General features: G+C 43.0%; 1 protein-coding gene across 2 annotated transcripts; it reads right to left on the reverse strand.

The window, feature by feature from the left end:
* Positions 1 to 573: 573 nt before the first annotated feature.
* Positions 574 to 21,633, reverse strand: LOC108938610 (NADP-dependent malic enzyme, mitochondrial-like). Of its 2 annotated transcripts, none has more exons than XM_018759346.2 (15): positions 21,442 to 21,633; positions 20,847 to 21,064; positions 9,874 to 10,007; positions 8,994 to 9,143; positions 8,111 to 8,186; positions 7,668 to 7,829; positions 6,680 to 6,783; positions 4,724 to 4,833; positions 3,503 to 3,600; positions 3,268 to 3,381; positions 3,027 to 3,132; positions 2,496 to 2,638; positions 2,182 to 2,355; positions 1,993 to 2,091; positions 574 to 1,893 (listed from the first exon to the last, which is right to left on the reverse strand). In XM_018759346.2, the coding sequence occupies exons 2-15, from the start codon at positions 21,057 to 21,059 to the stop codon at positions 1,732 to 1,734; spliced, it is 1,845 nt and encodes a 614-aa protein (XP_018614862.2). In that variant the 5' UTR covers positions 21,060 to 21,064; positions 21,442 to 21,633; the 3' UTR covers positions 574 to 1,731. The 2 variants fall into 2 exon arrangements, with proteins under 2 accessions (XP_018614862.2, XP_029112726.1); XM_029256893.1 differs by having other exon boundaries at positions 20,847 to 21,067.
* Between the last annotated feature and the right edge of the window lie 4,082 nt (positions 21,634 to 25,715).

Raw genomic sequence — 25,715 nt, forward strand, 5'->3', positions numbered from 1 at the left:
TCCCGGCAACTCAGGGCGCAAGGCTGGAGGGATAGGGGACACACCCAGGACAAGACACCAGTCTGTCGCAAGGCATCCCAAGTGAGATTTGAACCCAAGACCCAGCGGAAAGCAGGACCCGGTCCAATCCACCGTGCCCCCCTCCAACTTATACAAACATTCTCAGTAGAACTGCAGCTCTACCTAAAGCATAAAACTCCTCAGTAAATGGTTTCAGCCTGTGTGTGTGGGTGTGAGATGAATGCCCTAGACTTTGTGGTAAAATCCATTTATACAGATATTTTAGAAATGAAGCCCCAAGACTGAAATTCTGTTTTAAAGCACAAGCAAAGTAACAAGCCCCCCCATGTCTAAAAATAGCTTTAAAAAAAAAAAAAAAAAAGACTCAAAATTACTTCCACAATTTATTAAACTTTTCCTCTTCGCAGTATTTCATTTCCATGGTCAGAAAAATACAGCCCCTTCATGGTTGTATATCATTCAGCGACACCGCACTCTTATATAGCAAAGCAAAGTCCATTCTTAAGCAGATATGCAAGTGAAATTCTCCAACACTTTCAGATCTGGAAAGTAAAAAAAAAAAAAAAAAAAACTGTCTCCCTTTTTCCTGACATCTGAATAAGAGCCTGTTTCCAGCCCAGTCACTGCTAAGAGATTTTAAACTTGCAGATAGGATATGTCCCTGAGAAAGGGCGTCAAGAGTGAAAGCTCCGCTTAAACTTAGAAGCACGTGCGTTCTCAAAAAAAAAAAAAAAATCCAAATTTTGTGCGTAAAGCTCTTTTCACTTAGCATGGAAAACTGTAAATCTGCGGCCTAGCTTATGAAGAATGCAGGAATACAAAATACGCTTAGGATTATTGAACACCATCATTACACGTTTGGCTGCCATTTAGTCTTTGGTGCACCATGTGTGGATTTAAAATCACATTGACAGTTTTGTTGCATGACCCTGCTCTATACATGTTACTGAAATCAGTTTAGTCAGTTATTTGTAACGACTCTGCCCCATCAACATTTCAATTTTCTTAGCAAAATAAAACAGGAAAAAAAAAACAGTTTAAGAAGAATAAGACAAACAAACAGCAAGACACAGTTAAGGGGAGATGAAGGCATTTGTTAAACCCCAACTTATATGAACAAACGTTCTCAATAGAACTGTAGCTCCACCTAAAGCATAAAACATTCCTCAGTGAAATGGACATGTAAGGGTATTCAATGCTTTACATTAGTTAACTTGGAGTGTCCTTCAATTATAATAACTTATGATTTACAGTTCAGAAACATTAAAATATAGTTATGTCAAACTTCAGATAAAAACATACAACAGGCAACGTAAAACAAACAGGAAGGGTAGTGCTTTTTTTCTAAATGATCATTTACACATATTTGAAAGAACAAATTGGGAGTGTGACGACTGGACAATATAGCTTTGTATCAAATAGAGGTCTCTCTAAAAGGACTAAAAATAAAATAAAAACAAAACAAAATTGTGGGCTTTTGCCAACCAGACCTTCGCCTGGACACCAAATCAACTCAGTGCCGTTCCTTCTCATTTTAAAATGTGAAGAAAAATCAAATGTGTATTTGTAAACTGCAGCATAAAAACAATCAAATGAACCTACTTGGCAAAAAGTTACATGAGCAAAAAAGAGAATGATCACAGCTGATATGCAAATCCCTCACAACAGAAACAGATCGAGGAGATGACAGTCGCAGTACACAATGCCAGTTTACACGTCCTGGACTACCATTGCTTCCTGGGGCCAGCTGTATGTGTCCAGGGTGAAGGAGTCGTAGTCAGGACTGTAGACGTGAGACAGGACAAAGGCCTCTTTGTCTTTTGGTTCAGGATACCAGGAGGCAATGTCTTTCTTGTAGGCATAGTCTACAATCTGAAGGGAAGAGACAAAAGAACAAGGTGGTCAAGGTGTTGTATATTTTACAGTACCTGCATGGAGGAAGCTGTCAGTTCAGGTAAACACTGTACTGACCTTGACAGCAATCTTGAAGGATACCTCCCTGATGGTACTGAGAGGGGGATAAAGTCTCCCTTCTGCCAAATTTTCCTCTGTGACCATTCCAGCTAAAGCCTTTCGAAGAAGAAACAGAATATTTGTTGTACAATGACACTGAACATATGGTCTCCATTTGGGCTATAAAATAGTGATACAGGGCAGTACCTCAGCCGTGGTGAGGAAAATGTCATCTGAGATGTGGCGCACACCACATGCGATCACACCCAACGCCACGCCTGGGAACACGTAGGCATTGTTGCCCTGGCCAGGGTAGAAGGTGCGCCCATCCGGCAGGGCTACCTTCTTGAAAGGGCTTCCGCTTGCAAAGATCCCTCTACCCTAAACCCCAGAGAAAAATGCTTACACACACATCTGCAAAAACAAAGATTGATCTGTTGTACACATCTGAGAGAAGGTGGCGAGAAAAGGTGCTGCCTTGCCTTAACGGGCTGTGTGTGAAGGTTAAAGGCGAGCGTTACCTCAGTCAGTCTGTAGCACTGCTCTGCAGTACATTCAGCTTTGCTGGTGGGATTGCTGAGGGCGAAGATTATGGGCTTTTCATTGAAGGAAGCCATGTCTTTTATGATTTTCTCTGTAAAAGCTCCACTGATGGCAGCCACACCTGTACACAAGTGGTTCGAGAAGAAATATTAATGCAGACGTGACCCTGTGGACTTCACAGATCTGTACCGATTACAGGTTCTGTGCTTTTTCCCCCTTTTCCTCTCAAAATCCATGACACTGCTACATATGAACTGGGCCATTTGCTCACTGTAACAAGGAGCTCCTAGAATGCAAGCACAAAACTGGCAGTACCCTGCTATGGAGGATGGGACTAATTTGACAAAACCGCTTTGGCTCCCAACAGTCATGAAATCCCATTAATATATCAGACACTCAAGAGTTGTACTTTATCAGAGGTTGTTAGACATTGCAATGACCCTTCAATCATTACATATTGTTCCAATATCCACCGCATCAGACTTATCTTCTGATACTGTGGTCCTCACCTATGATGGCTGTAGGCTTGATATTCTCCACCACCTCCTCCAGCGTCTTCAGGTGTGGGTGATCGTGAGCAAACGCCTCTTTCTCATGGTTCAGATTACCTCTTCCCTGTGGGTCATGACATTACAATCTTAACCTGAACCATCAATTCAAGTTGCACACCTCATGCATCTGAACCTAGTTTAACCAGTCACACATTGCTTCCTTCAGATAAGTAGAGCTGGTATAGTCTCTAGTCAATACCTTGACGATGAGGCCTTTGGAGTCCACCATCCATATCTTCTTGATGGCCTCATTATATGAAACACCCTCTTTTGCCAATGCCATGATGAGCAGATGAGCGATTCCCATAGCAGCCTGAAAGAAAGAAAAAAAAAGTTGCACAAGACCCCACTAGTCTTACAACCACAATGGGACCACATGGCTACGTTTCACACGATTAAAAGGGAAAATGGCAAAATATAACCAAGCTTCGCACCTCTCCTGCCCCCTGAAATACAAACTTATGGTCTGAGAGCTTGTTTTTTGTGATCCTGAGGGCTGCAAGGATCCCAGCTACTGCCACTGAGGCTGTACCTGAAAGAATGGAACACAAACCTGTTTCAGGTATTTCCTTTACATTTTTGTTATTAATCCACGTTTTAATGATCACGTCTCATTGCTTGTTAAACTTCCATCAGCAACTCCCTGACAGCAGAAGTGAGTGCAGCTCAAGTATTTCTGCCATGTGCACTAAATCATTACCAGCACCTGGAGGCGCTAGAGAGCTTCAGCTTCCAACCAAGACTCAGTAGATTCCTACTGAAGAAATAAATCTCTCAGATCTACAAAAGTACGGTAATTGTTTCTATCTGGAGAATACGTGGGGCACACATCTCTGTGCATCAGGTCAACCACAGCTGGGGACTGCTGCTAATGGAAGCTCCAGGAAAAGAGTCATGAGGGTTTGTTTTGGAGGGGGGTTATATCTTGTGGGGAGACCTGACGGGGATAAGCACGGTGTATGTTTACACAAAACTTTCCTTACATCGGCTTCACTTCACAACAACTGGAATGGGCCCATGATGATTTAGCATAATGTTTACAATATTTACATTCATCTGATGCTTTTCTCCAAAGCAACTTACAAATGTTAACCTACTAAATTAAATACCCATTAATAAATACCAGTTTATATAGCTGGGTAATTTTTACTGGAGCAATTTAGGCCAAGTACCTTGCTCCAGAAAACTACAGGAGGATGTGAGATTCAAACTTAAGGCCTTTGGATGCAAAGGCAGTGACTCCAACCCCTACGCTACCAGCTGCCTGTCCCGTCTTGGGCCCCTGCTGCGTACGAGAGAGGTCCCCCATGTTTAATATTTTCACCATGAAAAACAGGGAACAGATGGCTACACGCCTGTGCTCCTTGGTCAAGGCATTTTAGTAGAGAAAAATGGAAAGTTTTATGTGGTCAGAATAGAGTTCACAGGGCACTGTCAAGTGGTGTTGAGTAACTGCAGATAAGAGCCACAGCTAAAACATTAAACACAGTGCTGACTACAGTAAATTATATTGTTCATACCACACATATACGCACGCACAGACTCCCACACGCATGCCAAGGCAGGCAGGCTGATCATTAGAAATTAGAGATAAAGAGAGTGAAGCAGCACACCGGCTCCAGTCGATGGAGTTCAGACCGACGCCGGAGAGATACCTTGGATGTCATCATTAAACGTGCAGTATCGGTTGCGGTATTTGTTCAGGATGCGGAAAGCGTTGTTGTTGGCAAAGTCCTCGAACTGAATCAAGCAGTTCATCCCGTATCTGCGAGGCGGGAACAGGACCGGTGAGACAGAGTTAGCATAGTTAGCTGCACAAAGACAGAATGGATGTCAAAGTTTAAACATAGCAAACTGTGAAAAGATGAGATACATTTGTATATATGCAGAGTCAGCAGCAGCAGCGTTAGTTCTATAACCAAGACTTCACCGTCAAATCAAACGTGTTTCTTGTACATTTCTCAGGCTGGAAAATTATTAGAATACATTTAAAAATCGGTTACGTTATCTTGTCACACACGTTACCATACATGGCAACACCAGCACATTCACTTTTAAAAATAACACCAGACATTCCAGTTAGAACACTATTTATTGTAATTCCACTGAATTTCTTCTGTTATACATACGCACTAGAAGCCATGAGTGAAACAAGTTTCCCACCACAACAAAGTGAAGGTTTCCTAACAAATATGGCACCAAGGCCTTCATGATACACTATTACTCTTTAAATTTTAGCCTTCCATTGCAATTTTTTCTAAACCATAAGATTAATTTTAATAAAACATAGCTTATTCAAAGAAAAAAAAAAAAAAAAAAAGATGGATCTCCTTCACTCCGTCAGAGCATCACAACCACACAAGAACAGTAGGAAACATTTCCATGATGCCTGGCCGTGGGTTGTTATATTGTTATAATCCATCTATAAATAAGCGCACCGAATAGACAGCGCCCTCGTTCTCGCACCGCATTCTCTCTAGAAGACTTCATTCATCGCTTTGTAATACCAAAATCTGGAATTCTCCCTGCTTTCACCACGCCTTTAAAAGTCCACATTACATCCTGTCTTCTCTTTGTTCATATTTCTTTTTCCTACCACCATACATATTTGCCTTCCCTAATTAAATTTGCACACTGACATACGCTCTCTTTCCAGTGTAACTAAACCCCTAATAAAATTTTTGGCAAAATCTTCCTGTAACGATTCAAGGATGGACTTTAACAATTGAGAAAGAGAACCAAGCCTAAAACTTTCAGCAAAATAATGGAACAAAATGCATGTGTGAGATCTGAAAGGAGAAAAGAGGGTGTGGGGCCCACAAACTACCAGCACAGCAGATCAGAATGACATGTTGGCTTAAGGCGATTCCATTAATAATTCTCAGAAGTCTCATCAACAATGAGAGCTTGTAGACAGAGCCCAAAAGGAATCAGGAAATTCTACCTGTCCAAAGCAGACCCGCATTAAAGACAATCATTCATTTACGTTTGAGTCCTCAAAACCAAATCTTCAGTCTTCAAGAATTTCTCTTCTATTTGACTCTCATGGTTTATGCATCTGTGTGAATTTGCGTGTTTACAAACCTCCGTCTCCTCATCCCACTTAGAGAAAGATCCAGGAAAGAGGGGTCATGATCTCAGTTCCAAATCCTCCAGAGGAAAAAAAATTTCGTAATCCTCAACTGAGAGTTCACGTCAGCTATCAGATTCCTCAATCTGTTATGCGTTTTCAGATGAGTGAGTGAGAATCATAAGCCACTTAAGGTTTTGACACAACCTACAAAATCCATGTATGTTCTAGAGGGTGTTGCTGGTAAAACTTATTTCCGTCCTATTCAAAAAAAAAAAAGTTATACAAGTTTATTTGTCTATCATCAATCAGAGGGTGAAGCAGCTGAAGGTGGAAATGTTTTTAAATCCCGTCTCCAGCAGAGAGAGCGGAAGACAGAACGGTAAACGCTGCGCATCCTGAAACATTCACGAAGCCAGAGTGTGCTTATTGCAGCACAAACAAGAGCACTGGATGATTTACTGCCCTGAGTGCACACGGAGAGCAGGGACAGAAAGTCAGAACACAGCACACAGAAAAAATAAATCACTCGTTTACTCACTTGTCCGTCACGGCCTGCATGAACTCATCGATGAGTTCGTCATACTCTTTCCCTCGCACACGCTTGTGTTTCAGTCCAATGTATAGGGGATCATTCAGGAGTGTCTGTCCAAAGACACAACCGCATAATGAAAACCAACATGAGCCCTGACATCACCTCAGGCACTCAAACATTCCCATGATATCATCCCAGGACAACACACTTGTTCATGACAGGACATCCTGATATGTAGTTTGACAGTAATAGGACTGCAGTAATAACTTCCTTATTATTTCATGGGATAACTAAGAAAGCGAAATATGAGTATAAGCAGTCTTTAACCCCAGTCCCATCTCTGTGTATATGAGGGCATTGGACTCAGAAAGTCTCCTGCCTTCTCTCAAACTCACTTCAGTAACATCCTACCCACAATCCTCCACAGACTTCGGTCACATTAGGACCATCCTCTCCGAGACCAGGAGATTAATGATAGTGTAATACAGTACAGAGGGGTCAAAGAGCAACCATTCTTTCCGAGACGACACATCAGATAGAGTTTCTTGAACAGCTTTGACACTGCTGGCTATACATCTCTCCCATGCTAGGCATGAATGGGTTGTTTTATGAAAAACCCCCTCACACTGTTTCTGTTTCCTGCTTGCTCTGTAAAAGTGTGAATCACTAATTCACTCACATTTAATTTATACTGGCATACGGAAACAGATGCTACACGTCATCATGAAATCTGGCCATTCTTTTCTCAATGCTCTCAAGTTAACATTGGCAGAATTAATTCAATGTCAACAGCTAAGCAGCTGCAGATGTACAATGAAATGCTTAACTACAGCCTCACTAAACGAAGTAGAAAGCACAAAAGGGGCTTTAACCTCTTTATACTCCCTATACAGTGGTGGCATCATAATGTAAAATGCTTGAAGGAAAAAGGCAAAAGGCCTGTAATGACATATATGATCGCAGGTTCTCCAGGTTTCGTAGCAGGCGGTAGTACCTGATTGTCAGTGCCCACATCCAGAAGCACTGGAAGGCACTGCTGTGGGGGTACTCCACCACAGGCTGTGTAGAGGGCCAACTTGCCCACAGGGATGCCCATGCCGTAGCTGCCCAGGTCACCCAGCCCAAGGATCCGTTCCCCGTCAGTTACAACAATGGCCTATACGTGGATAAGCACACAAATGCAAACACACATCTGTTACTGGACCAGGAAATGGGAGAGGGGACAACTGCTGCTTTCACATACAAGGTTGAATACAAATTGCAAGTTGGACATAAATGGAGATTAGCACCGCATGTGTTTACTGCGATGAAAACTTGCCAGGTATGAACTCAGAGCTCGAGCCCTTTTTCTTTCAGCCTCATCAACAAGTTGAGTGCCTTCCCCTCCATTAGTGCTGCAGCCCCAAATACCCGAAGCAGAAAGCTCCCAACACGTACCCTGATGTCCTCCTCGGGCCAGGAATTGAGCATGGTGGCAACGTGGCCCTTGTCATGGATGGTGATGAACAGCCCTCTGTCAAAGATGGACCATCATCATTACCACCATCACAAGAGATACCAATCATCTTAAATTTACTCCTACTTATGAACTTGACAGAATCTCACCATAAAGCTCTGAAAGAGACAAGATCCTAGAGTCTATGGTCTCATAACTGTCCACTACAAAGTAGCTTTGCTTTTGTATTTCTGAACCTTTGCAGGGAACGTATGGCCTGAAGTGCACAAACAGCCATATCTAGATAGTGGCTGTGGAAAATTTAGTAACACACACACACTTGGACATGTACAAACAAACCTGTGCACTGGGTAACAAATGTATACACAGGCACACAGCCCTCTAGCCTGGGAGTGTCTCGTCTGTGTCCAGTTAGAGAGGGTGTTCCCCGTAGCAGCAGCAAAGCACAACACAACAGAGTGACTCATGGCCTCTCTGAGACTGTGCCATTTCCACTTAGAAGATCACTCCTCTGCCTCTGACTAAGCTCTGCGGCTCGTGGATTTCGAGATGGAAAAGGATGCACTGGGACTTTCCATGTGCAAGTTCTCAAGGTACGTTTTTAAACCCCCGTCAAACCCCGGTCCCCCAGCTGGACAAACACTGCCGAGTCCAGTTGAATAAGTCACGTGGGCCACGATGAACAAGGAATTTCCTCGTACAGATGCTCAACTCACAAGAGACCCATATACAAAGAATCTACACAGGATTCCCAGGATATCAAATTAGGATATAATGACTTGACTCATGTTAAAGGAATCTGGTGGTCCACAGGGCACCTGTAATGAGTGCTGCTCTTCAAGAACATGTGCGTCTCAGTCTCACCGTGGCCTCCTGAAGGCCAGGCCATACTGCTGGCAAGCGAGTCCCACGGTGGGTGTGTAAACTATGGGCATGAACTCCTCGATATCTGAGGTGAGAACGCGATAGAACAACTTCTCGTTCCTGTCCTGGAGGGTCATCAGAAGAATATACCTGTGGAGACCGCACAGAAAACTCACGAGTCACACACACAAACATAGACATACATGGATCTACTGATAAACACACCAGTACAGCGTAAAACAACTGGATTGCGGGCATGTGGATCATATTTAACAACTTTGGAGCATGATATGACCTGAAAAAGTCCCCGTCCAATGAAAATTGATTCAAAATTGCCAACATCATAACTAAGAGCAGACAGCAATTTATCTGAATCAGACGAATGTTCCCTGTGCTCTTAACTTTGAATTAGTTCTGTATTCTCTGGTTCTTTAAAAAGATGTAAAACCAACTTTTTTTTTTTTTTTTTAAAATGTGGTTATTATTTTGCGGAGGTGGAGATTCACTGAAACCAGGTGTAATCACAGCTATGTGGACTTGAGAGCTTCTCTGACATGCACGGCAGTAATATAATTTATCTTCCAAGACAGTGTCTTTTTAAGCACACGTGAAGTAACTGAAACTTCAAACAAGTGCAATATATAACAGAGCTTATCCTCAATGTCTGTTGTACATTCTCCATATCTCCAGTACACAAGGCTGGAGGACTCGGTCTCTTCCACAAATTTTTATATTAGATATGCAGATATGAATGGGAGCGTGTGACATTTATATACCATAACGAATTCATATGCAGCAATATTCTGCGATCAAGCAGAGTTGTGCTCCAGGCGAACACTTATCAGTTAGGGTGATGGTAGGCGTGTCGCAGAGGACTCACTTATCGAGGGGGTTGCCGCGGGTCTCGTAGCTCTTCATAACACGCAGAACCTGGACATCCTGCGTGAGGAAGCATGGGGGAAGAAGACCATGGATGCCTAGTTGCAGTCTCTCCTCCAGGGTGAAGGCCATGCCCTGCAATGGAAGACAGCGGTCAGATGGGTGTTGTATCACTCCTCCAGATCATTGTCCTGAACCTCTTGAGACAGAATTAGCAACTCCTGTCTTGAAGGTTATCTGTTTGAGATCCAGTTGAAGCCTGTCCCTGGAACCCTTGAAAAAGATCCTTTGTAGTATGAGCAAAAAATTGCTGTATAAAAACTTTGTTGCTTTCGCTAAAAATGTTTCAATTAACAGCAGAAACAAACAATAGTGACAGTATTCATTCCTCCCACAAGCAGCCTGCAGGCATGAAGACAGATCTCAAACCAGGCCCGTTTTTTGAGCATCACCCCCTCCCCGGCTTGGAAGTTATGCAAGCAAATTCATATGTAGTAAGAGAAAATGTTTTTATCTTTTTGCGCCTTTACAGCAGAAATGGGATCCATGTTTTCGGCGGTCAGTCGTCCCACAGCTGTTTTTCCGCTTTGCTTTTCCTGTCAAGTGGGACACCTGCCAAACGTTCCGTGCGACGGTGGGCTAGTCACGCTATGTGGGGTGGGGGGGGGGGAAGACACGCTGGCACGTGACTGAAACTGATGGGTCAGTGACCACTCCATTGATCTGAGAGCCACACTGGGAAGGCGTTTGAAACTGGTAAACCAGGACTCCACCACACATCTATTATATTAACAAGCGGTATTTGTGTTGCAAAGTTCTGCCAATAACCCCTCCCCTCAGAACTCTCTTCTTGGTAGTTGGTGGTTTTGTCACAAAACGCTGTGTTCAGTAACACAGAAAGGGCCAGAAAGTAGTGGGTTTTTAATCATGACGAAAACTAAATGACTGGCAACACCAATGAACACAAATGAGCACAGCGGTGAGGATGGTCCTGCTAGAGGCCACTCTGCATCTCATCTGTGTTTTGTTTCAGTAATGAACACTGAAATAAGGACTATCGCAGCTAGTACTGCACAAAGGTGTGGACTTGTTTGCATTTGATCATGTCTATAGTCTAGCGTCCAGTGTTTATCCTTAACCCTTGGATTATGGCCAAATAAATGCTGTACTTGCCTAGTGAGGAATTAATGGCTAGTGGTTAGAGTGACTGCCTTTGAACCCAAAGGCTGCGGGTTCAAGCCCTACCTCTAGCTGTAGTACCCTTCGGCAAGGTACTTACCCTAAATTGCACCAGTGAAATTATCCAGCTGTATAAATGGGTAAATAATTGTAACCTTAACATTGTAAGTCACTTTAGAGAAAAGCGTCAGCTAAATAAATGCAATACACATATAGACCACCATACTACAGGGACTAGAACTACATCATGCACACAAATGATGCTCTGCTACCAGCAGCTGGAAACAACACTACAGAATACCAGCCACGTCAATTTATTACCGTAGGCTTGTACAGCTCTTGTAGCTGAGGCATACCTATGATCCTGGAGTTATACAACACTGAAAATTAAGAAAAACCACATATGATGTTCTGAGAACAATACTGAAAAAAGCCAACATTTTCTGGAGTTTAAAAAAAAAAAAAAAAAAAAAAAAAAAAAAAAAAAAAAAAAAAAAAAAAAAAGGGGGGTCTATGGTAGAAGCGCGGGGGCACGGTGGCACAGGGGGTTTGACTGGGTCCTGCTCTCCGGTGGGTCTGGGGTTTGAGTCCCGCTTGGGGTTCCTTGTGATGGACCAGCATCCCCTCCTGGGTGTGTCCCCTCCCGCTCCAGCCTTGCGCCCCGTGTTGCCCGGTTTGGCTCCGGCTCACAGTGACCCCGCTTGGGACAAGCGGTTTCAGACAATGTGTGGTGTGTATGGTAGAAGTTATAGTAAGAATTTGTAACTGGCCTTTGAATTTGTCCCCACAAAACAGGCACTTGGGGCTCTTCCTTTTATCTTGCAAGAACCCATGGAACTCTTGCCAAAACTAAGAGGCAAGTTGTACATACTCAGACTGCTAGTTTATTTTACATAGCTTAAGAGCTACTGCACTGTCCCATGGGTGCACAGAGACAGTATATATATATATATACACAAAAGTCTCATAGAATGCTGCTTGGATGTCTCCAGACTGAATAAGAAGCTGCTTTCTTAAAAGAAAGAAAGAAAAAAAAAAAAAAAAGAAAAACTTTAGCCTCCAAGGCTCCATATCTGGAAATGGGAAGCAGCACTGCCCATCCTGCATTCCCTGTAGCCCGAGGGGTTTCGCTCCATCTCATGCTTTGTTTTTTTTTTTTGTTTTTTTTGTTAAACATAAAGTGAGAGCCATCCCGCTCAGTTCTCAGGAACAAGAACAACAGTATCTAAAACATTAAAGTCAAAGTAAAACAAGAGAAATGCATCACACAGGGGAGGTGTTAAACACGTGCATACTGTTGCCTTTCCAACAACTCAGTGGAAGACAAGTCAACGTTCCCAGCGCAGCTCCTCCGCCCTGTCAACTCCTCTCGCTGCCAGCATGCTGTTGCTGAGAGAAACTGCTGAGAGCGCAATCTCTCTGTACGGCCTCCTTCCTCAAAGTCCTGCTGCCACTCCAGCTTCCAGGACTTCCTGCTCATGCCTTCTATGGGAGCTGTAGACCTGGAGAGCATCATTCTTTCATCAGCGGGAGAAAGCAAACACCCCAGGAACTGCAAGGACGTTGCAGGGATTACACCGCAGAGACAGAGGTTGCGTTTGAACCTGAAGAAACGGTACACGGACAAGGGCCTTCGATTCACGGCTCCTGACACACGCCCGTTTAAAAACGCACGCAAACTCTCTGGAGCTTGCCAAAAATTCTGCTATGTACACACAAACATTTCTGCAGAAAGGCTGAAACTGTCAAACTGACCAAATCAGAAGTATTTCTGCCCACAGGATGTGAGGAAGAGGAAGGGAAAACATTGCACAAGGCTGTGCCTCAGCACAAAACGTGACCTTCGACAATCCTCTGGGTGACTGATATTTCCCAGTGTCATTTAATAAGTATTGTTTCTGGTTTCATTTTTTATTACCTACAAGCACTTGTCATGTTCAGCAGCCTTGACTATAATACTGAGAAAAACTCAGTAATGAACTACCAAAAACACTTATAGCAGTGTAGGCAATCCAATAGTGAGCCTTTTCTTACTTCACCCACTCCATTCCTCTTGGCCGACCCCGAGTCCTGACTTGTCTAGGCAGAGGAATGAGAGGCCCACACACTAACGCAAAACACAGTGGTCAACTACTCTCTCAGCACCATGATTCCAGCACGTCCACAGGCTCGACGCACCACATTGTCCTATACCACCGTATGTCCCTCGGCCTTTTGCCACCGGGCTTGTCCAGGCTCAACGGCCTCTTCCACTTTCTTTCTCACTTCAATCCAATCCACAGAGTCCTCTATCTTTTGCCAGATACCAAAATTTTCTTAGCTCATACTTGGAAACTTGGGAATGTGAAAATTAGGTCCCAATCAAAGAGTTTACTCACTTGCACCATCACTTTTTTCATTCACTACTTCCCCTTGTTCTTCCACTCTTATTACATTGCAGATCTGCAGCACCCCAAGGGCTTCAAAGGAGTGTCACATTCATAGTATGCCCTCCTTTGACACCATTGCCAACAATCTGATTTTTCCAGCAGTGAAACACACCCCCCACAGGTGTCAGAGAGGTCTTTTACCCTGGCTTACTCAAACTTTTTCTACCGTGTCAGCAGTGCCAAAAGCAGAAATGTCAGGGTCCTGTTGAATTCCCACTTGAAATCACTAGAAGAAATATGTCAGTGTGAAAACTCAACTTCTGCAGCTATGCCACAATGGAGTTTTTTTTTTTTTTTTTATCATCTTGATTATATTCCTTTTATATGCTTTATCAAACAGCTATTGTTAAGAGTATGGCCATGACCCTTTGGGCACATTTCCACATTGCTTTTCATCTTTAGCACTGCAGTTGCACGCTACTCTGATATGCTAAAGATTTATGTGTTATGATTAATTTGTTTAGAATGAAATACACAATTTTAAGAAAGATACAGGTCACCTTCTTTGCCACAGGTGTACATCCCCAGGCTGACAACTTGGTTACAAGATTAGCCATAGGACAACTAATCCTGCTCCTTATTCCAACAGTCTAATTCTTGGCAATACCAATCATTCTAAAAGTAAAAGTCCATGTTTGAAGTCCACCTTCCTCAGTACCTCATAATATAATATTCACCGACGATGCCACTGGACACCTGTGGTTGTGTTCACCTGGTTAACTAGGTGAGCAGGTGCAGTTATCGCTCTAGCTCGCAAAGCTACGGAAGGCAGGGGGGCAGCCAACCACGTTCGACCCCACCGCAGACAGCCAGTAACCACCTAGAATTCTCAGACAAATCGGCCTTCCCATCAACAGGAATTATAGCAAATATATTACAAAAGCAGAACGACTTATTTACTGCTTAAAGGCGTACATAGATATGGACGTCTGTGAAAGCACTTAAGATAGCTGATATTTCTATGAAATGACAGTTTATATCATGACCATCTTCCTATATATATATCCTATGAATATAAATATATAGCTATATTATATATACACACACACACACACACACACACACACACACACACACACCAAAAATGTTTTATGTAATCATTTAATTGCAAGTAGCCAAACAGACTGGCATCTATAAACAGAACAGAACAGAACAATTATACTTCCAACACTGGGTGGTAAATTGAATACTGTGTACTATTTCTGGACAGTAATCCTACTTGTGTGGTGCGTTAGGGCCGGGTGGATAACTTCTCTAACCCTGTCCAATTCGCCTTTCTGCTGGCTATAGAAAGCAAAAGGTTGTTAAAGAAACTCTGTTCCCGCTCTTCATCGCACACCAGGTTTAAGAAATATATTAATGCACAGGGTGCCTTACTGTGGCTCATCTACGCTTCCACTAGATCACCGATTACCAACTAATGACAAATTAGTGAAGCACAGCTACTGTGAAGTCCTTTAAATACAAACAGTTCCTGTTAATGTGTAATGATAATCATGTGGGTGGACATTTATTTAGCACAGTCCAAGCTGGCAATGACATACATACAGCCAGTGTACTGTAGCCATTTCAATTTATATTACACAATGAACAGAGCTAAGCAACACAGACTAAGTATGCCCAGGACAAAGGCATCAGCTAAATATAACAATAATCGTTTCATCCATTTGATTGTAAAAAAAACAGCACTACTTGTCTGATAACAAAATGCAGACTTCATGGAATAGATGCAGACGGACGACAGGGTTCGAGTGCGCAATCACCAGCAGTTGTAACCCTGGCCCCTGGCTCGACCCCAGGTTCTGGCCCCAGGCAGGAATGCAGAGTAGGACAGGAAAGTGCAGCAGCCTATTTATGCTGCCCAATGAAATGCCAGGCTGTCTGTCCTCCCCTGCATGTTGAGCCACCCCCTTCCATGTCTCCTTTACTGTACCCCACATCTTGTCTTGCCTCTCTTACTTTACTTTTTAAAGGGTCCCTTTTCCTTAAGGAGTCATCTGCTTAAAAGGGTTTGAGTCCATTTCCTAATATATTTTGTATACATCTCCACCCAACCCAGCAGTAAATTAAACAGGTGTTATGGTTTAGTTTCTCTTTTGTGCATCCCTAACTAAGTAGGTATGTACTTTCTGCAGTTACGTTAAACACCAAGGCAACCCCCTTGGGAGGGATCCTATACAAATCAAAGCAAGCACGTAATGTAAATGCCCCCCCCCATTTTGGAGAAGATATAAAGAATTTGTTCAGTAATTAAATACTGAGTCAGTGAATTACAACTGTGCTCATTTACAAAGACACGATTGTGTGCATTTCGTGTATGACAAATTGTAAATCAATTCAGCTCATTCTCTTAAGCATAACACGTACCCAGACATTTCTCGAACACTTTGAAAATTATTTTTCTTCAATGGAAAGACACAAATCTCACCAAACTGCTGCAAAACAAAAATAAATACATAAACTATGTAGAGAAAGAGGTGCCTGTACTGTCTAGACACAGTATTCAGGGGTACCAGTCAGTTTTACAGTATAAAAGAACACGAAGAGAGCTTACTTCCCTTAGTACAAAAAAAATAAGTACAGGGGAACTGGGCAAAAACCCCTAGAATAAAGACAGATGTTGCTCTCTGGCACAAGACACGGTAACCTCAACTTCACAGCGGTGCCACAACCTGTTGTGTTCGGTGTTGCTTCCATAACAGCTAGCGAAGGGGACTGCAAGGTCACATGACCCTTATATGCTGCTCTGGCACTCAGTCAACAAAAACTGTAGCAGCCTGAGGTTCCTAGGTCAGAAGTGTTCTACTGTCCAAGTTTAAGAGGAACAGGCCTCCAAAAGTAACACTATCCAGTGCTAAGCAGGGGAATGTACAATTTATTTAGCATCTGTTTACTTAACATCCATCTGGTTCACATGCTGGACAACCAACCCCATCGCAAAACATCCTTCAAATCAAGCAACTGCCGATGAAATCCACACTTAACATTACAGTACCAATTCCATATAGACCTATAATTATGGAATTTCAGAACTTGTATGATGAGGTATTGTCTGTCTAAAAAACTTCCACCCACAGCCGATGCTTCCCCAACTTTTTTTTTTTTTTTTTTTTTTGGTCGGGGGAGAAAAATCAATGGGCCCCAGTTACATGTGAGCACATCTCGTGTACGTCTCCCTGTTCTGAAGTGTCTCGGACAGACACGAAGAATCGTTACCTTGGAGAAGAAAAATCTAGCAACTTTAACAGGAAAAGCAAACGTGTTACTTTTAATGAGATGCATTCAGCCGTTTCCTGAGGCCCAATGACGAGTCAAAACAAGCTGCTGCCTTCTGAAAAGTGAAGTAAGATTGGTGTGCATCAGTGTGTAGGCAGTCAGAAGCAACTTTAAATAACCGCTGAGCTGTATATAAATTTATCTATACTCTGGGCACAGTCTACAAAAATAAAATTCCTCAGTTATGCTAAGTTTGAGCTCCATCTAAAAGAAAGAAATGCCACACACACACACACACACACACACACACACACACACACACACACACACACACACACACACACACACACACAGAAACCGCTTGGGCCAAAGGCTGGAGGGGGAAGGGACACACCCAGGATGGGACGCCAGTCCATCGCAAGGCACCCCAAGCAGGACTCGAACCTCAGACCCACCGGAGAGCAGGACCCGGCCAAACGCCACCGCACCCCCCACATGACAAATATACCAACAAGAATTAATGACAATTAAGGATAACCCCATTCTTTGTTGCCATTATACTGCCAAATATTTATAACAAAAATCAAATGTTCTCTAAAGTTCCAAATAGTCAGTTTTTTGGGTCATGGGGTGGGGAGTATTTGACCTCTGGAAATTTCGTTCTCTTCTATATATGGGAAGAATAATATGAAATGGAGGGGCACACTAAGAAATGTTTACCGTGGGTGCTGAGACTAATTTTGATTTCCACACCTTCATGTAAGTCACAGTATTCAATCATGCACTGGGTACAAAGGATTATTGCTGAAGAATTCTTCATTTTTTAAGATGATCCTGGGTCTCCTACAGTCTAATTCTAAATTCATCTTGTGCCACAGGCACAAAAGAGGACTCCACGACATGCCTTCCAGGGAACCAAGCTGATGTGGAAATTCTGGACAAACAAGACTGAACTGGAAAAAACATTTCACTAGGTTGGTGGGGGAGAAATCTTAATTTCTTTTAAGGCAACAATAGAATTATTGAAAATGCATTAAAACAGTCAGATATACAGACATGCTACTCCTTTTAGTTCCAAGCAACCTTTGTGGATCCCACTGGGTTATCACATTGAGCAACTTGTGGTTACGTGGTGAAAAATGGTATGTTCAAACTGGGAGACCATCTCATCTTAAATGAAATTAAATTGGCACTTGATACTCATTCTGCAGCCAAGAGTCTGAAGCCCTGAAATACAGCATTGGGCCTCAGTTTATAAGTCCTATTGGAACTGTAAGGAAACTTGAACATAAGCAAGTACAATGATTTCCAACACTGAAGGATACTCCTAAACAAGAACAAAAACATGACTTGCATGCACAGAGATGAAGAAAGTCAGCTCCAAAAAACCTGCAAAGGTAAGAACAAGCTAAGGAGTCACTATCTCTTGTTACTATAACTCAAACTTGTGCTGTGCAGTCATCCCAGAATGTGCTTCTGAATGTTGGCAAATTTTTGGATTTTTTTCACAATGCTACGTTTGCTTTATTACTACTGCTACATCTAAAGATCATTTAAGATACACATCCACGGCAACATCTATGCATGTATTTGTTCATTCATTCATCATCAGTAACTGTATATCCAGAGCCAGCTCATGGTGCACTGGAGCCTATCCTGGAAGCAAGGTGCAATTTAGGGTACACCTCAGTTGGAATGTCAGTCCATCATGAAGCAACCACACACACACACACACACACACACACACACACACACACACACACCAAGGCCCATTTAAAGTAACCAGTTCACCTAAAATATCTTAGGATCACAGGAGGGAACTGGAACACCTGGAAGAAACCCAAAGTAATCACACACAGACAGATCCAGGAGCTGTGAAGTAAGCACTGCACCACAATGTCACCTGTGCAAGAAAATAAAATGTAAAATTGAGGGGGGGAAGGAGAGAAGGGGGGGGGGGGAGGCACACTTACATATGCAATCAAGTAAAAGAAAAAAAAAAATTTTATCCCACCCCCTCCTTAGAATACAATACAAATTAAATTAGTGCCATAATAACAACATGTTGCCTAAACAGTTGAGTGATTCTTGGGTCATACAGTAGGGCCTTATTGAGACCAGCAGTAGAAACAAACTGTCTTCAACCTCTATACTATACCTGCTCCTTTTATTTACATAAAGGATTATAGATCGCTGCTGTTCTAACAGTAGTTTCCTCTTTTAAGCACATCATGTGGGAGACATTAGCATTTAACTTAAAAATTCTAAACTTAAAGTGGTTTTACATGCCACTTCTGATTAGCAGCCATTTTCCTCCTGAGGCAGTACAGAGCAGCACGTGGTGAAGCTTTCAACGTTGAATTGCGTTAAAAACAAATACTGAGTGTGTGGTTTAGTCATTACAAAAAGTAAATTGTCAATTTCTGAAAATGTGTTGCTGAAGAGGGGGTGTGGTGGTGCAGTGGGTTGGATCGGGTCCTGCTCTCCGGTGGGTCTGGGGTTCGAGTCCTGCTTGGGGTGCCTTGCGACAGACTGGTTTCCCGTCCTGGGTGTGTCCCCTCCCCCTCTAGCCTTACGCCCTGTGTTGCCAGGTTCGGCTCTGGCTCTCCACGACCCTGAATGGGAGAAGCGGTTCAGATAGTGTGTGTGTGTTGCTGAAAGTTATTTAAGCTCTTTAGTGATGAATTTTCCCTTCTTCATCTCAGTATCAAATTTAAGCTCATCATTAGTTGGACAAAATGCACTGGTCCACATGTTTGAACATTCAAGTTAGAATTCTCCTAAGATAAACATAAATGGAAAATGTAATTGCATTTTCTTGAATCCATTTGCTAAAATTTCTCTCGAAGAGCAAAAGCAACACATTTTCCCGAATCCAGTCATTTGCTGGCAGTTAAATAAAAAAAAAAAAAAAAAAAAAAAAAAAAACTAAAGCACACTGCTTTTCAGCGTTAACTCAGTTCTACGGTATTTACAGCTTGCGTTTGGTGTCAGTGTCCATAATCAGTAACAATGCAGAGTACAGTTGTGCACAAGATAAACTGTTCATGAGTCAGCACTGAACAGGAGTTTGTGGAAACCAGGCATTTTTATTTTGTCATTTATAAATGAGTTTTAATTAAGCTTAAAAAAAAAAAAAAAAAAAAAAAAAAAACGTTTTTTTTATATATAAAAAAAAAAAATTTACATGTATCCGAAATTGAAGAACTACAAACCTTTGCTTTTACTTGATGCGTTTCAGAGGGGCTTAACCTGAAACAGCCAACCAATTTATCATGGTGAACCAAGCAGTGTTTTCAGTTTCTCTGCACTTCATTCCCTACCATGATGCCCGTGCAATATGCGTAGACCCCTATGCACCAGCTAAATGAACATCAGTATGTACCTAGACAGCCTCCGTGGCATCTACAAAAACTCTGACGCCATGGCCTAATAAAAGCATAAATGGAGGTGCTCTTTATTGCTTGTACTTCAGCAACAGATCAAAAATTCTCTTCCTCTGTCTTTTTGCTACAGGTCTGTATGTTGCATCTTGGGGGAGGTAAAACAATAACCGATCATCATCGTTTCGCTCCGCTTCACAAGCTCACCTCAGCTAGGCGTGCGGCCTGCACCTCACTGCTCATCTCAGGGTTCCTACTTCAGATGTCCTTTGTGAAAAGGACACTATGTTCTACAGGACACCTCTCACCCTCAAGCAGACACTGAGATCATACATCTGCAATATGGAATTTGCAGAAACAAAGCGAAATGCTTGTTCAGGAATAATGAAGATCAAGGGTAGTAAAGGTCATTAGCTTGGGCGGCCTCTGAACGAACACACAAATACCACGCTACCGCTGTTGGGGAACCATTCTCACACAGCACACCTTTGGCTTACAGGTAGAGCTGGGTAAACAGGAGAGGTACGTTCATTACCGCATATTACCCAACCACTTTTAAGTTATGGACCCATATTTACATGGGCTCTCCATGTTGTACTAATAAGACTTTTGGCCTCCTTATCAACAGATCAATCTGTAGTACAGAAAGTCACATTTTCTCAACTTCGAATTTCACACCTCTGGACGATGAGAGAGTCAGTGCAGTAAAGTCTGTTTTCATAGCAACAGCTGACACAAACACTGCAGTTAAGTACTTTTAACAGTACCTTGTTGAGATGCGGGTTCCTGGTGACGTCATAGCCGCGCTTTTTGACGTTGATCGCACGCTGCTGTCCCGCGCCGGAGTGGCAGAGGGAGGCGGGCGCGAGGCCGGTCGCGCGCACCGCCCGCTGTCCCTGGTTCATAAGGGTCTTCACGGCGGGGCCGCCAGCGGCCTGCCTGCACAGCGACAGCACGCTCCTGCCCGCCAGGGAATTCATGTCTTCTGCTAGGAGAGGAAAAAAAGGAGCATAATGATTATTTATCAGTTCTACTCATGATACTGGTCATCATGTTCAGTCGCTGCGAAAACTCAAGAGTTGCGTCTCCAAAACCACCATCGTCGCCAACAACAAGAACGGTTAGGCCTAGCCACCATAGCCATGGCATCGGCGTCAAATACACCGCATATCTATTCAGACAGACCGCGCGCTACTGGCATTGAACTCTCCCATAACGAGCTAACCAGTCACAACGCAACGCTCATTCTATCATCAGATTCATACGAGGAGTTTCTAGCGCCGGCAGCATTTCAATTAGCTGTAGCCAAACACACACACATGTCTGACATGATTTTTTCCTTGTACAAACGACGGCGACCACCTGAACACGACACGCAGCCCTTTGTTCACCGTCCCGCGCCAGGTGTGCGCAGCAGCGATCCGTTGCCCGGTCCCTGGGGGTTTATCAGTGGATGTTGCCGTAATCTGCTCAAACAGCTGACTTGTGTTTTTTTTTTTTTTTCTCTGTTTGACATTCACACTTTCACTTCCCATTGGCTGTTCTTGAAGACCCGCCCTTCGCTTCCGAATCCACCAATCGCGTAGACGGGAGAGGATGCGCGGCGACCGATCAGACGTCTCGAGACGGCGCCAAACGAAGGAAGATGTCCGACTGCCCGCACCGACGCGACACCCACCCTCTGTTATTTTCAGGCTGTACCGGAAGAGGAAGAGGAAGAGAAAGAGGGATTCTGCTCTGGTTCCTGCTGCGTGTTCATATTATGAACTTTGGATGATGATTTTGATTGCACGTTTCATGTAGCTGCAGGGCTGATGACGCTATAATCACATATGATATTATTTAACTATTTGAAACATTTTCCATACATTTTCCAACTATAAAAATGAATGAAACCTTTACAGTTACTCTGCATAAAAACACATAATTCCCACACATACACATAATTTGCGTAGGAACCCAGTGAGCAAAGTAAATTAGTGTAGTACATACTCTGCAATATCCATGCAGTTTTGACTTCACCTATGGTATTTTCAGTCATGCAACATTCTGCAAATAATCACTGCAGCATGTAGAATTAAATAAACACACACACACGTTTTCTGAACCGCTTGCCCCATACAGGGTAGCAGGGAGCTGGAGCCTACCCGGCAACACAGGGCATAGGGCTGGAGGGGAGGGGACACACCCAGGACGGGACGCCAGTCCGTCGCAAGGCACCCCAAGTGGGACTCGAACCCCAGACCCACTGGAGAGCAGGACCCGGTCCAACCCACTGCGCCACCGCACCCCCCGCAATTAAATAAACGATGTAAAAAAAACGAAATAAACCAATACTCTGCCTTAGTCTGTTTGACAGTCTGGAGTGCCAGTGTCTGATTCAAATGTTGTGCTCTGTAGTCCCACTCTAAGCTATTATAGAACTCTTTAATTCCACAAATTGCTAAAATTAATTTCAAATTTAATCCACCCATCTAATTTCAGTAACCACTTGTCCTGAGCAGAGTCGCAGTGAACCGGAGCCTATCCCAGAATCTTTAGGCGCGAGGCTGAGAGGGGGTACACCTAGTCCATGACGATGAATGGAAAATGGGAATGGAGGAATGTTTACCTGTCGAGTTGGACAGCGTGTAGAACCAGACACCCTTCATGGGCTGGTGATCCATCCTGATCCATAGAAAAAAAAACACCTAGTCCATGGCAGGGTAGCCACCCACCCATTCACACAGGTCAAGGGCAATTTACTGTAAAGGCCCTAGTTTACCTGAACTGTGGGACGAAACCCACACAGACACAGGGAGGACATGCAAACTGCTCGCAGACTGAGCGGGGATCAAACCCCCATCCTCTCACACCTCCCAGGTGCTGTGAGGCACCACTGTGCTGCCCTCTGAATTTACCAAATATAAATAAATATTAAATAAACAAAATGTATTTAGAAATGAAAATGTCTATTTATTTAACTTCTAATGATAGATAAAACTATTTAAAAATGGTTTTCCATGTTGGATGTATGAATAAGAAAAACAAAAACATAAGTAATGGATTGTAGTCGCTATGATATGTTTTTATTTTTTAGAAGCCAGAGCAGTTATAACGTAATTTAATGTTAAAAACGTAAACCCTCTTAAGATTTTGTGGCATTATACACTAATATGTATCTGACTTTCATTTACCTTTATATTAATTTGTTTAGCAGAGGGATTTCTACAAAGTTACATGGTCCTTAGTGAAAACAAAAGTTGATTTCACTAACAGATGGAGACATAGATGCAGACACGAGATTCTCAAAGTTCAGTCAGTTTGTCTGATGTCACTGTTTAAACATCCATATATTACATGGGTGGCTCTATAACAAATTGGAAAAGACTAAAACATTTAAAAGAGGTGACATTAACAATAGCATTACATGAATTGCAACATATAGAACTGATTGGAAATACAAAGAAATTTGTGACATGCAAGTGATATAATAATGATATACAGTACTGTGCAAAAGTTTTAGGCACTTGGGGAAAAAGGCTATAAAGTGAGAATGCTTCCAAAAGTAATGCTCCTAATTAATAAACTTCCTACAAAGCTTAGTAACCATACATCGTCAACAACCGCCTATTCCAAGCAGGGTCGAGGAGGGCTTGGCTGGGTCCTGCTCGGGGTGCCTTACGATGGACTGGCGTCCCGTCCTGGGTGTGTCCCCTTCCCTCCAGCCTTGCACCCTCTGTTGTTGGGTTAAGCTCCGGTTCGCTGCGACCCCACTCAGGACAAAAGGTCTCAGACTGTATGTGTGTGTGTGTGTGTGTGTGTGTATACTTTCTTTCTTTAATGACACACAAAACCCTTACTGTAATACTGTAACTTTTTGCAAAAGGAATGCTTGGATATCTGAAATATGGTCTTTCCCATTGACACTAATTCAGAAGACATTAAATAACCGTCTAAAACAAAAATTTTTTGTGAAATATCTGAGTGCTTAAGACTTTTACACAGTACTGTAAATTTATGGAGCAGACAGGAGGTCTGGAGAGAAGTGATTGTGAATGAGATATCCACATACTTTGAGACCCTTCTTGAACACGACGAATGATTCAGCAGTTCTGAGTGAGATCATTCCAGCACACTAGAGCCAGAACTGAGAACCTATGGGCTTTTGATTTTGGACCTCTTGTTCATGGACCTAAACAAGGGACTAGAGGTGAAAAAGCCAAGCAGTCTGTTGTAACAAGTGATCAGGTTCTTAGGGTATCGCAGCAAATATGTCAATGGGCTTGCAGGCCTTAACCAGAATCTTGAACTTGATAAGGGCAGCTACAGGAAGTCAATGGAGAGAGATGAGGAGGGAAGACACATAGGAATGCTTTGTCAGGTCAAATATGAATTGTGTGGCATCATTCTGGATCAGCTGAAGAGGCTTGATGGAGGAAGCCAGGAGGCCAGACAGGAGAGAGTTGCAGTAGTCCAGGTGGGATATCACCACGGCCTGGCCCAGAAGCTGTGTAGTTTGTTGTAAGATAAGGGCACATCCTGAGGGTTCTTATATTGTTGAACCAGGCAATGGCATCGCTGTGTTGAGAGAAACAGAGACACAAATTAATCATTCCCAGGTTCTTAACTAATGAAGCAGATGAATTGGGCAAATTTTGCAGAGTTCTCGCCAGGTGAATGGACCATCTAAAGGGTGAAAAATGTCAGTTTTGCAGAGGTTGAGCTGTAGATGGTGATCAGCCATCCAAGCACCTTCATCTAATGCTTACCAACTGAAGCACGACAATTTGACACTGTCTTTATTGAAGAAATTGTCAACATTCAAAAGTTTGAGTGAAAAAAAAATGTACGTATACCATTACTGCTTCTACAACAGTTAAAATAGTAATTCAAATCAGTTTATGATACTACATTTTATTTTCCCCGAAGAAAAACAAAAACATAAGGCAATAAATTTGTGCCTTTTCACATAACCCTTCTATTTTTAGAATCAACCATAATTTAACCTTGCTTGTGACAATTAGTCAGTAGGCGTACGGAACTGCATATATTGCTGGACATCATCTGTGTGGTTAAAATGCAATTTTCAGGGAGGCAGTGAAAATGTTGAGAGCTTAGGTCTCGACCTGGCAAAGTTCAGGGAGTTCAAGTCTGGGAGTGCCACTGCCTGAAGGAGACAGAAGGACAAAGTACAATTATGCATTTTTAGCACACACAAGTGACTATAAGAGAGCAGGACAAAGAGGTAGGCCAGAAGCTGGAAAAACAGCAACATCAGAATCAGAATGTGCCTCCAGCTGCTTCTTTAGAGTATACTGTAAAAAAAAAGTGGAGGCACTTTTAGGCAGATCTGAATCCACTGATATTTATTACACTGGGTTGGTTGGTTGGTTGGTTGGTTGGTTGATTGGGCTAGGTCCTGCTCTCTGGCAGGTCTGGGGTTCAAGTCCCACTAGGGGTGCCTTGTGAGGGACTGGCATCCTGTCCTGGGTGCGTCCCCTCTCCTTCCGGCCCTATGCCCTGCATTGCCGGGTTAGGCTCCAACTCCCCATGACCCCACTCGGGACAAGTGGCTTCAACCAATGTGCGTGTGGTTAGACCATTCCAGAGTTTACTAGCAACTAATAATGTCCACTAACTACTTGTCATGTTAA

The sequence above is a fragment of the Scleropages formosus genome, chromosome 12 (assembly GCF_900964775.1).
Source record: "Scleropages formosus chromosome 12, fSclFor1.1, whole genome shotgun sequence".
Lineage (NCBI taxonomy): Eukaryota > Metazoa > Chordata > Actinopteri > Osteoglossiformes > Osteoglossidae > Scleropages > Scleropages formosus.